Source organism: Bactrocera neohumeralis, chromosome 5 (assembly GCF_024586455.1).
Source record: "Bactrocera neohumeralis isolate Rockhampton chromosome 5, APGP_CSIRO_Bneo_wtdbg2-racon-allhic-juicebox.fasta_v2, whole genome shotgun sequence".
In the NCBI taxonomy this organism is placed as follows: Eukaryota; Metazoa; Arthropoda; class Insecta; order Diptera; family Tephritidae; genus Bactrocera; species Bactrocera neohumeralis.
In genome coordinates this window covers 61,153,031-61,166,202 of record NC_065922.1, presented here as the reverse complement: position 1 = coordinate 61,166,202, position 13,172 = coordinate 61,153,031, and the positions used below count along the sequence as shown (strand labels likewise).

Here is a 13,172-nt window from a genome sequence, read left to right as displayed (position 1 = left end):
GCGAAGTTTTTCAACATATCGCTGATTTGTGCTAACACCCCGACGGAAGAGAAGGACGATGTGACGAAGGATGCTTCTATGAGTGCTTGGAGCGCACCTATGAGAGCTGCCCCCGCCACGATGTCAAAATCGTGCTTGACGACTTTAACGCCATGGAGGGCAAAGAAAAGTATCTTTGGCACAACGGTTCTCCATGAGGAAACATCCCCAAATGGGTTGCGTCTGATCGATTTCGCTGGGGCCCGAAATATGGTTATCTGTAGCACAGATTCCAGCAACATACCAGCTACCTGATCGATCATGTTGTGATAGACGAACGACACATCTGCAGTGTTTTAGACGTGCATACGCTCCGAGGTCCTAAAGAAAGACAGCTGACAAACAAATGATTCTGTACCACTCAGAATTTGCTATTCTGCGTGTGTTCCAGTGAAATGGGTGCGACATGTCAATTTTTTCCAAAAACAGGGAACCATTTGCTTGGAACTGTGAACTTTGTGCTCATGTGAGCAACTTTTGTTGGATTCGGTTTATCTGGAAGCATCTATACAGTCGACTGCGGTTCACTTCCGGGCTCATGCGCGTATATCCACGATTCATCACCCGCTACGATGTCATAGTGGTGTTTTAAGCACATGAGCCTTTTTGAGCTAGGGCCAAACTGGTTGTGGGATTTTATAGTGCAATATTAAATGCGTGCTGGTGCCACTATTGCCTGCAGTTTTATCAATAACACGATAGGTCACATGACGATCATGCAATATCAGTTTGCGCACAGCATCAATAGTTTCAGGAAGAACAACTAATTTTGGACGACCTGCACGAAATTCGTCTTGGAGTGATCTACGACGACGATTGAATTCACCATACTACCAATATACACTCGTTTTTGATGGAGTTTCGGCGCCAAAAATTTAATTAAATTCAGCAATGCGATATTTCTGAGTTAATTCGCGTCGAAAGTTGTAAAAAATAATCGCGCTAAAATGTTCGCGATTGAATTAAATTTTTTGGGCGGATATGAATATTTTAAGTAGCTGTAAACAACACAAATAGCGCTCGTATGTCAAAACGTTTCTGAGTACGTATAATATCTAAAATGTCAAACTTTTCGATAAAGTTGTGAGTTGTCAAGTTGCAACACTAGAGTTGCCAAATCCCGAAATATAAAACGTATCAATCAAATAAAATGAATTGCAATGGCTTCATGCTGTAGCAATTGCTTTTAAACGTTTAAAGCCCGGATTACGGTTAAAATTTTCAAATTAGTATCAACCCAATCCGACAAAAAAAAATTTCGCTTAAAGTGTTATCAAACTTCAACGTTTTTGTGGTATTTCAGTACATTTATCTTTGTGACAGTGCGGTTGACTAGACTATCAAAGAAGGTACTTGAAAATTCAAAATTATATGACCGGATTTTTGATAAATCCGTCAACAAAGAAAGACAGAGTTTGTGGCAATATTATTTCATCTCATTTAGTAAAACAAATTATTATTTACTCAAAACTACGAACATTACTTAAAAACCATTCAATTGTTAATAAAACATTGGCTTACTTGGTGTTAGGAAGTTCCACTATTTGAGTGATCTCCATGGCTTTTCGTATGTGCTGTTTAAAAATTTTCAACTGTTTTTCTGTGAAATCTTCACTTTCTAGATTGGCAACACAAATGAAACTTCGACTAAAAAATAATACTAATACGTAATACCAAAAAAGATTTTGAAAAGATTGATTTGAAGTTGAATCATGCAATATCAATATCAATAGCAAAAACAAAAAAAAAAAGAATGATTTGAAGTTGAATTGATTAAGCTTAATTTAATTTAGTGGAGTTGAAAACCGTAATAGGGTTATTAATCTACTGATTAACTGAAAAGCCTGCTAATAAAATATTTACTTTTTCCTTGTAACTTAGTTGTTTTTTATTGTTGTTGTCGTTGTTCGTATAGTAGCTATTTAACGCATTATTGCGTAAAATACAGGGCGCTGAGTAAGCACAACAACAACAAGTATAAAATAAAAAACAAAGAAAAAGAAATTGTTCCAGGCAGCCGATCACAGTTGTGTTCAATTGCGGCGCACATATGTATATACAGTTGTCTACAAAAAAATAGGAGTGACCACATGAGAAAAACGAATTGTTAATTTTCATTAACAAAAAAATTTGTTTTTTTTTTTTTCAAAATTTTTGGCACTATGTAATTTGCTAAATATCTACTAATATTTCGATATTTCATATATTTCAATTAAACATAAACAAAATTTTATATTGCAGTTTATATATATACATATAATAAACTAAAAAACTAGTTCCACAAAAAAATAGGAGTATTTTATGTAATACCAGACCGTTCTTTAATTTTAAATTATAATGCTTCCAAAGTTTCACAGAATATTAAAATAATTAATATTTCGTTCAATAACCTCGATTTTTTAACACAGCATCACATCTCCGAGACATGGAGTCTATGAGATCCTGGCAACGTTTTATTGGTATTCCTTTCCAAGCCTCTTTCACTACTGGCCATAAATATCTCGAATACGTTGGTTTCTCTTCAGCGACTTTCTTTTTGATATCTGTACACAGGTTTTTTAAGGGAATGAGGTCAGAAGACTGCGCAGGTCACCGCATAACTTCAACCTCGTTGGCCCTAAATCATTATTTTGCGCACTTGCTAGTATGTTTACGGTCATTATACTGTTGATATACCCATATCAATGGCATATTCCATGAGGCATTTTTCATGTTGGCACTCCTATTATTTTGTGGACAACTGTACGTAGTAATAAAAAAGTTAGGCAAAAGCGTTGACGTTTAGTAGCTGCGGCAGCCATGACTAACGGCACTTGTTGGCACGAATTCATAGTTAAAACACCTTAAAATACCTAAAAATGCGGTAATACGTAATATGGAAAATGTTACAGCAAAAACAACAAGATTGCTGACTACATTGCTGTCTTGCATTCCGGTGCATTGTCCCCTATAAATGACAAAAAATTATTGTACAAGTAATCTATTAAAGGCGAAAGTGTGTACACCTTCTGCTGCTTTCCCTTTTATATCACTTATTTTTCATTTCCTCGTTTTAAATGAGGATGGATTTTGAAACTAACATAGCACCTTCAAATGAGGACAGTTATAAAATTTGTTGATTTACATATTTGTTTATTACTTTTTTCAGCTTCGTTGGCCGGCACTCAAGTGGCACATCAGTTAGTGGTGGCAATCCGACAGAAATGCACACCCGAGGAGGTAATCAATATTCTGAAGGAGTTGCCGAATTCCGGTGAAAATGCCGATCAGGAAATGTCAGAGACATCATTCAATCCACTTAAAATCGACGTGTTTGTGCAGACGCTACTGAATTTAGGTGCCAAATCATTTTCGCACAGTTTTGCTGCAATATCGAAATTTCATTTGGTGTTTAAGGTGAGTCATTATACAAATGGTAGAGCGACCTGAACTTGCTCATTTGAAAAAAAAAAATTAATTAAAGGGTAAAATTTTATCACGAGCTTTCAATTTTGAATAAATACATATCTATACGAGTTACAGGGAAGGCCATATTTGACGTTGTTTACATTAATATTGCTTTAAAATAAAAAAAAAACGACTATTAATTTGATATAATTTTGTATTTAATTGGGAGTTTTGCAGTTTGTTTAAACTATTTTTTACCACAACATCAATCAAGTGACCCCTTTTACTTCCCATAGCGAAATGTTCTCCTTTATGCGTTTTCCACTGTCAGGATTACCGATGATTTTGCAACGAGTGTTTGCCTTGAGTTGATCAATGGTCCGAACATTCGTGGCAAATACCTGGAGTTTCATATATCCCCATCAAAAGAAGTGAGATGTAGTCAAGTCTGAAAATCTAATTCTAATCTAAAAAATATTATGAATTAAATGAATTATCATTTAGTTGTAATAATTATTCCCTAAACACAGCTAACCAAATCAATCCATTAGTAAATATTCTAGTTATTCAGTATTTATATATACTATTAGAAAATGTTATGAACCCTTTTCGTTTTAATATATTTAGTGAGGACTCTACCAAGATGTGCTTTACATTATGTTGGTTTCTTAAGAATAGTCGTACAATTCTATTCAAATCGAATAAATTATTGTTGTCTTCAATTCGCAATTTCTCTGTTTGCTATCTTTGAGTGTTTTGAGCAGTTCATCATAGGCTTTTTAGAAAATTTTAAGAAATTCAAAAAATTCGAATTGGGTCAGAATTAAAGATATACTCACTCTGTGAAACTATGTTTTTCAAATATTGCTGTATGGTAATAGAAATGAGATGCCCTTTATGAGAGAGACAATAATCGCAGCAATGCTTGTTATTATTTTACTAAATATTAAATTGGACTGAAATATTAGGCCCAATAAGAGATATTTCTCTTTCTGTTGTACACATTTAGAAAATTATGTGCTTTACAAAAAAATGTGCTTTTAGATGAAATATAATATCTCAGGAACTACTTGGCCAATTTCCATCAAATTACGTACGAAAAGTTATTTCGACATTGTTATATTGGTAAAATTTTTACATAAATGGTCATCCATAAATTTTCAAATCCCGAGATGCCGAATATGTGAATGGCAGTGCAAATGGCCGAAAATATCAATCAATCTGTGAAATATATTATTAAAATTCAGATATAATATTTTCCTCATAATAATCTGTCCTTAGCATTTTCTTACATGTTTTGTTTTTTTCGCATGATTTTAGAAAGTTTGAGTTTCTTGTTTACTTTATGAATTTAAAGACGAAAGGTATATTTCACCAAATAAAATATTACTCTTGTTTATTTAAGGTCGTAAAACATTCCCCAAAATAATTTTGAGAAATGCAACCAAATTCACAGCCTAAATGAGTACGGATTAGATTTGTTGCACTAATTGATAGCAAATTAACTTTATATGTATATTTTCAAATATGTTAAAATAAAAAAATTTTCAATGTACAAAAAATACTTAAAGAAACATGTTTTTTTAGGCACTCGCAGAATCCGAGGAGGCGCAAATTTGTATACTTCACAATGTTTATGAGTTATGGCAGAATCACCAACAAATGATGGTAGTAATAATCGATAAATTGTTGAAATTGCAAATTGTTGATTGCTCAGCTGTTGCTACATGGATATTCTCCAAAGAGATGACCGGCGAGTTTACCAAGATGTATTTATGGGAGATACTCCATTTGACCATAAAGAAAATGAACAAACATGTCATAAAATTGAGTAAGTTTCGGCATAACATCTTAGATACAATTTGCTTAAATTAAAAATCAAAAATTCATTTCAATTTCAATAAAAAAAAATTCAATAAAAATACCGCAAGACTTTTTTGACAACCCATTATGAATACATATTTTTACTGCAGGCAGTGAATTAACGGATGCTAAGGAGAAGTTAGCTAAAGTGGATTCATCGTCTAGCGAATCAGAGGACGAAGCAACGCCAAAGCGCAAAAAACCCATCAATCACGTTGATAAACCAACTGAAGAGGTGAGCTAAATAAATAGATTAAATATTTCAAAATTCTAATGAAAACTCCAAAATCCTTACCAATTAAAACGGTTACAAGGTCAGAATGCTCTACAAAGACTTAAGAAATTTTTATTTTATTTTTTAATCTAATCTCCAAGTTTAATTATATATAGTTGAAAAATGACATACTTTCATTAGCGAATTTTTGGACTTTAGATGCAAATATCTCGAAAACTATTATAATACACAGTAAGAGAGGTTATGACCGACAGATTCCTAAATTTTTGTAAAAAAAAACTTGAGTGATATAAGATATATACTTTTTTTAATATCCTTTGAGCATGAATTTGGCGCTTCGTTAGAGATTAGACAGGCGTTATATGATGGTTTCTATACGGCTTTTGGTGAAATTAATAGAATGAGCAGTATTTCACTATAATCATCAATTTGTTTTAAACTTTGCATGTCTTAATGGGTAGTCTATGACAGAGATGTAACCCACAAATTACTTTATAAAAGTTTTATTTGAATGAGAGTTCCATATTAGACCTGTATCAAGATATATGTGTTTTCCTCGGGGTACATAAATATGTTTATTCAGGCTTAGGTAAACCAGGCTTATTTATTACCCTCCATGTTTTCTTTTTCTGTCTTTACTGTCGAGGTAAGTACAATTAGACCACATGCAATGCAATTTGATTGAGGGTCGTCTAATATTCTTTGAGTTCGAGAACAGTTTTTTGTAGGCTCCGTTTAGTAAGAGTCATTTTCGTAATCTCGAAAACAATCATACTCCTACATACTATTCAACTTCCAAATAAATTTATTTGCATTTTCACTTTTCATTGCCAAGAGATCAACGCATTGCGATTTCTGTTTACATTTATTAAAATTAAAATGACCTAATTTAGCGAAGTCTTCATTTTCATTTTCGTTTTAATTAATAACACAAAAATCGTAATTAAATATGCAAAACCATTGTGCCGTGGCATGGCAACTCACTAGTTTTTGAATTACATAACTCCGCTATATAAGCATTGTATTTGACGCCGGTTTGGCTGCTCCGCCATCACTATACACAGTGTGCCACAAAACTAAAGCACGGAATCTACCTTGTCGGTATTTAAATGAATAATCATAATGTAGACATTATTTATTATACCCTGAACAGGGTATATTAAGTTTGTCACGATGTTTGTAACACCCAGAAAGAAGCGTCGGAGACCCTATAAAGTATATATATAAATGATCAGTACGAGTATGTTGAGCTGAGTCGATTTAACCATGTCCGTCCGTCCGTCCGTCTGTATATATACGAACTAGTCCCTCAGTTTTTAAGATATCCTTTTGAAATTTTGCAAACGTCATTTTCTCTTCAAGAAGCTGCTCATTTGTCGGAACGGCCGATATCGGACCATTATAACATATAGCTGCCATATAAACTGAACGATCGGAATTCTTGTATGGAAAACTTTCACATTTGACAATGTATTTTCACCAAATTTGGTATAAATTATTTTCTAAGGCAACAATGTAATCTACGAAGAAATCAGATCTGTTGACTATAGCATATAGCTACCATACAAACTGAACGATCGGAATTAAGTTCTTGTATGGAAAACTTTCACATTTGACAATGTATATTCACCAAATTTTGTATAAATTATTTTCTAAGGCAACAATGTAATCTACGAAGAAATCAGATCGGTTAACTATAGCATATAGCTACCATACAAACTGAACGATCGGAATTAAGTTCTTGTATGGAAAACTTTCACATTTGACAATGTATCTTCACCAAATTTGGTATAGATTATTTTCTAAGGCAACAAAGTAATCTCCGAAAAAATTGTTCAGATCGGATTACTACAGCATATAGCTTCCATACAAACTGAACACATAGTTACTAAAAGAAATGCACCTGTGAAGGGTATAGTAGCTTGGGTGCAGCCGAAGTTTACGTTTTTTCTGGTTTTTATTTTTTTTGGTATTATTAGGACATTCATTATTTTTAAAATAGTAAAAATTAAACTAATTAACTTATTAAAAAAGATAAAAATTCATATATGAAAAATTCCAAAATTCTGGTTCAACAAAACCACTAACAATAAGAATAAAGTAAAAATGCCTACTTTAGATTTTATTCATTTAAATACCGACGAGGTAGATTCCGTGCTTTAGTTTTTCCGCACTCTATATACATATATGTATGTATATGTACATATTTACACTGAAACCATCTATGTGTATATGCATACATACATATGTGCGTATATGTATGTAAGTATGTACTAGATTACTTACGAGTGCACACTCACTTAATTATTCACATCGTGCCTGCGTTGGGCTTAGGTTAACGCTTCGTTTGACTCGCGTGAAATTTTAGCAGACTACCTTGCTATACCAGAGAACTTAAAGACTTTAAGTAACATATTCACTGTGTGAAGAACGAACGCAAATGGATTTGTATGTCGCGTATGGCGAAACGATTTCCTACAGATCGAACGCACATGTATGTATGTATGTGGTGTAGGGCCACTTTTACACATTAAATCGCAAATGCATCAATGTAGATAAATAAAGTGTTTGTGTGAGAAATATAAGCACAAAGTTTCGAAAACGAAGCTGATAATGGGGCTGCACTACATCTTTACTTGATTTGACTTCGAGTTTGTGTGTAATGTGATTTGGAATAAGATTAAAACGGGAAACGGTCAAAATTCTAAAATCAAAATTCTGAAGTCAAAATTCCGGAATCAACATTCTGGGTCGACAAAATTCTGAAATCGGAATTCCGCAATTCCTTTTTTTTTGGCTGCATTTCAAAATTCTGGTTTTTCATAATTGCAGAAAAAAATGCGCGCACATTTTGGAGGTTATGTTTTGTTTATGTTATATTATTATGTATTATACATACATGTATTTTATTATTATGTATTATATATACATGTATTATACATACAAAATTCAAACATGTTTATCGGAAAGACAAAAAAAAACATTATTAACAAATAAAGACCAAATAGATTCATTTCTTTTTCAGCCATTGATAATTCAGTGCACGGTACATTTGTTTTAAAAGTTAAATGTTTTCTTATTTTTTCGTTCCAAATACATAGAAGAAGTGTCGACGTTTAACATGTCTTTTCCTTTATTAACTTCACCACAGTTATATTTTCCATCATTTCACAAATATATTTAGCACGTGTTTATTAATGAAAGTGCAGTAACTCACATAGTGCATATAGTATATGTAGGTACATAGTAAACTAAATCATTATGGTAGTACAAAAAAGTAAATGAAGAACAACAAACAAAGCAATAACAATAACAAATACAATCATGCAATTGTAAATAATTACTAGGCAATAAAACATATGATTACAGAATTTTGCAAATGCGGGCTGATAAAAAAAAAAGTGCGCACTTTTTGTTATTTTTGATTAGAATAATTCGTTATTAGAAATTCCCAAAAATATTGACTTACTTTGATTCCCAGTGTTCGACTTCCGGAATTATGAATGCAGAATTTCCAAAAAAGCAGAATTTTGACCCCAACCCGATTAAAACTACTCTACTATTTCATGAAATGGTGACAATAAATGTAATATAATTGGTGTTATCAATTAATTGCAATTTTATCAGATTGTTAAATTTTAAAATAATACATATTTACGATAAATTGAGTAGAGTTTGAATTTTAATCTTGTTAAAATTTTGAGTACGATTGATTGTGGTATCAAGAAGGATTTCCCCAAGGTATTTGGAATATGTAAATCTAAAGCGCGCTAATGAATATAATGCTATAAAGTTTTTTCCTTATGTTGGTAATACTGGCAATATAAACAACAAGTCACTCTAAATTGACTCATAGTTCCTGTACAAGCCCAACCACAACAAGACATTAAAAACTTTAACCAACAAATTCTATACAACAACCCCTTGATACACTTTGAGGAATTAGCACTATTTTTAAAATTCAAACAAAAAAACCCAACCCAATATGAACAAGAAAGGAAGGGCTAAATTCGGATGTCACCGAACATTTTATACTCTCGCATGATAAAGTGATAATCGAGATTTTATTATACGTCATTTACATATTTTTCAAATACCGTAATTTTGTAAAGTTTTATTCCGCTATCATCATTGGTTCCTAATGTACTATATATTATACAGAGAAGGCATCAGATAGAATTCAAAATAGCGTTATATTGGAAGAAGGCCTGGTTGTGAACCGATTTCACCTATATTTCGTACATGTCATCAGGGTGTTAAGAAAATATTATATACCGAATTTCATTGAAATCGATCGAGTAGTTCTCGAGATATGGTTTTTGGTCCATAAGTGGGCGACGCCACGCCCATTTTCAATTTAAAAAAAAGCCTGGGTGCAGCTTCCTTCTGCCATTTCTTCCGTAAAATTTAGTGTTTCTGACGTTTTTTGTTAGTCAGTTAACGCACTTTTAGTGATTCACAACATAACCTTTGTATGGGAGGTGGGCGTGGTTATTATCCGATTTCTTCCATTTTTGAACTGTATATGGAAATGCCTGAAGGAAACGACTCCATAGAGTTTGGTTGACATAGTAGCTACAGTAGTTTCCGAGATATGTACAAAAAACTTATTAGGGGGCGGGGCCACGCCCACTTTTCCAAAAAAATGGCGTCCAAATATGCCCCTCCTTAATGCGATCCTTTGTGCCAAATTTCACTTTAATATCTTTATTTATGGCTTAGTTATGACATTTTATAGGTTTTCGGTTTCCGCCATTTTGTGGGCGTGGCAGTGGGCCGATTTTGCCCATCTTCGAACTTCTTCTTATGGAGCCAAGGAATACGTGTACCAAGTTTCATCTTGATATCTCAATTTTTACTCAAGTTACAGCTTGCACGGACGGACGGACAGACGGACGGACGAACAGACAGACAACCGGATTTCGACTCTACTCGTCACCCTGATCACTTTGGTATATATAACCCTATATCTGACTCTTTTAGTTTTAGGACTTACAAACAACCGTTATGTGAACAAAACTATAATACTCTCCTTAGCAACATTGTTGCGAGAGTATAAAAATGAAGTTTTGAGAAAAACACGTTTAAAAACAAACCAATTGATCTGAGTCGCTACACTTAAGAAGAGGGTAACACTAATAATTTTTGATTGATTGGGACCGAATTTAAAGCTATAACGCTATTTGGCAGCGTGTGATTTTTTCTTATTCCCCAAAACTGAAATTGCCGCCGGACCCGTTTTCTGTCGATCGAAGAGATAAAACAAAATTCGCAGAAGGAGCTGAAGCCAACCCAAAAAGTGTTTTGAGGACTGGTAAAATAATTGGCATAGTGTATACATCTGATGGGGAATATCTTGAAGGCGACAAAATAAATATTGTTGAATATATAAATAGTTTGCGTTTTATTTACAATTTCCGGGTACTTTTTTGTCACAATGTACGTTATTATGTATAGACTATCGAAATGTACAAAACAATAAATTTTTTTTAAATTTCAGACTTGGTGGTCCCATCAAATTCTTTACGAGTCACATTAAATATTCACTTTTATATATTTGATTTGATTTTATAATATAAGTTTTACAAATTTTGGGTGTTTTCAAATTTTATCTCAAAAAACGTAAATTTTTTTAATTATAAGGCTCAATTATTTTCATTATTTTTTTTATTATTCTAATTGAAGTGAAATATGTGTTATAAATGTACAGGGTGTTTTTAAACGAGTGATTTTCAATGAGGCAATGCTTTTGGAGTTGGTCTTTTTGAAAGCTGTTACTGATTTATATACAGTTTGGTTTGTCATTTCATAATAATCACACCAACTTCGGCATATTCACTTAGCAGAGTCGGTAATTCGAGTAACCATGGATCGGTTTCGCAACATGTTTACTCTAGTGGGCAATGCGTACCTTCAGAGATGCCGTACAGTACGAAGAAGCTGGTGTTGCTGTGGAGCAGAATATCGTAGAATACCCGTATGAGTCATCTGCCATCGCGTCCAATAATTGAAGCTATGCCCATCCATGTTTTGATTTTGCGTAAGGAACTTGCTTAGCGGATAAGAATAAGATGGGCCACCAAACCCGATTTTAACAAGAAAATTTTGTTCAGCGTTGAAGTTCACTTTTGGTTGCATGAGTGCATTATTAAATAAAATTGTCTGGCAGAGGGATTCATTGGTCCACATTTCTTCAAAACTTAAGACGATCATCATTTAACACTCAATATAACGCTATAGAGCCATAATTAATGATTTTTTCGTTCCAAAATATGCTTTGGAGGAGAATATTCGGCGCGTTCGGGTCTTCTTTGAGCCATTGCCCGAAATCATTTATATATTTTTTAAAAAACTACATATCTAAATTGTGACTTGGGGTAACTGAAACAGTATTTTCTCTCTGTTTATTAATACTAATAAAATGGTGTTTTTAAAAACAGAATATTATGTGATTGAATTAAAAAGAACGGTATTTGATGAATCAAAATTAAAGACTTCTATATAAAAATTTCAAATCTTTCGGAGTAAGCTTTAAAATTAAGGAGATTTTCTGACTTAAATATATAAATAAGGCAATTAATTTCAATATCGTATATTTCTTTTTTGTTATTTATAATTAATTTTATTTAATACAATAATATGTATTTTTACTTTTAAGGATGATTCTAAACTATATCCTCTATATTTTATTTTTTTTATAAATATGAAATGATTAAATTTTGTATACATACGTAAATAATGTTTACCTGCAGATGGTCGAACGTATGGAAGAGAAATTGGAGGCAGCCAATGTGGATCAAAAACGTCTTTTCTTGATCGTTTTCCAACGTTTCATAATGATATTGTCCGAACATTTAGTACGTTCTGATACAGACGGACGCGATCCGGACACCGATTGGTATCGCTGGACCATTGGTCGTCTACAGCAAGTATTTCTAATGGTAAGCAGACCTACCATAAATAATACGTATATTTTTAATTTGAAATTTCGTTTTCATTTCTAACAGCACCACGAACAAGTGCAAAAGTATAGTAGTACGCTTGAGACGCTGCTTTTCACATCGGACTTGGACTCACACATATTGGAAGTGTTCCATCAGTTTGTAGCTTTAAGAGCTTAAGGCAATTTAAGATTATACAAGTTTTATGCGGTCCATTTATTTTCTTTATTCCATTATTCGCAAGCCCGAATCAAAACTTAACTAGTGCACCCTAAAAAATTAATTTAATGGGGAAATATTTTTTTCAAACCTATCTAGTATCTGCTATATGATATGATATAGATTCATTTGTGAAAAATGTTTAACGCACTGACTAACTTTACCAAAATTTAGTTAGAATAAATTTGAAATAAAAATGGAGTTCAATGTTTCATTGATGTAAACTTTTCTAGAATTGTAAATGCAAATAAGAGTGAAGGGAAATAAATTTACAACAAGCTAAAAGTAAGAAAATATATGTTGAAAAAGTCCTAGGCAAAATGCATTCAAGCTTAGATAATTTTATGATCTAGAGGTAATTTTTACCGTTTCGCTGAAAATGGCGAAAAACACATTTTTAACTTTTGTCCTCAAGTAATTTTCCATATTACGGACCGATGAGCAGTTTTGGTACGGTATTTTAAATATTATATTATGTTTCGAATATA

At 32.8% G+C, this 13,172-nt stretch overlaps 1 protein-coding gene across 1 annotated transcript in view; it reads left to right on the top strand.

Annotated features, from left to right (window-relative positions):
• The window catches only part of LOC126759400 (nuclear cap-binding protein subunit 1), a 35,984-nt gene extending 23,099 nt beyond the window's left edge, over positions 1–12,885 (top strand). Inside the window, exons 4-8 of the mRNA XM_050474175.1 lie at positions 3,188–3,435; positions 5,014–5,257; positions 5,400–5,524; positions 12,277–12,465; positions 12,532–12,885. Of these exons, the coding sequence (XP_050330132.1) occupies positions 3,188–3,435; positions 5,014–5,257; positions 5,400–5,524; positions 12,277–12,465; positions 12,532–12,645 (920 nt within the window). The 3' untranslated portion in view covers positions 12,646–12,885. The remainder of the gene's footprint in view (positions 1–3,187; positions 3,436–5,013; positions 5,258–5,399; positions 5,525–12,276; positions 12,466–12,531) is intronic.
• The last annotated feature ends 287 nt before the right edge of the window (positions 12,886–13,172 follow it).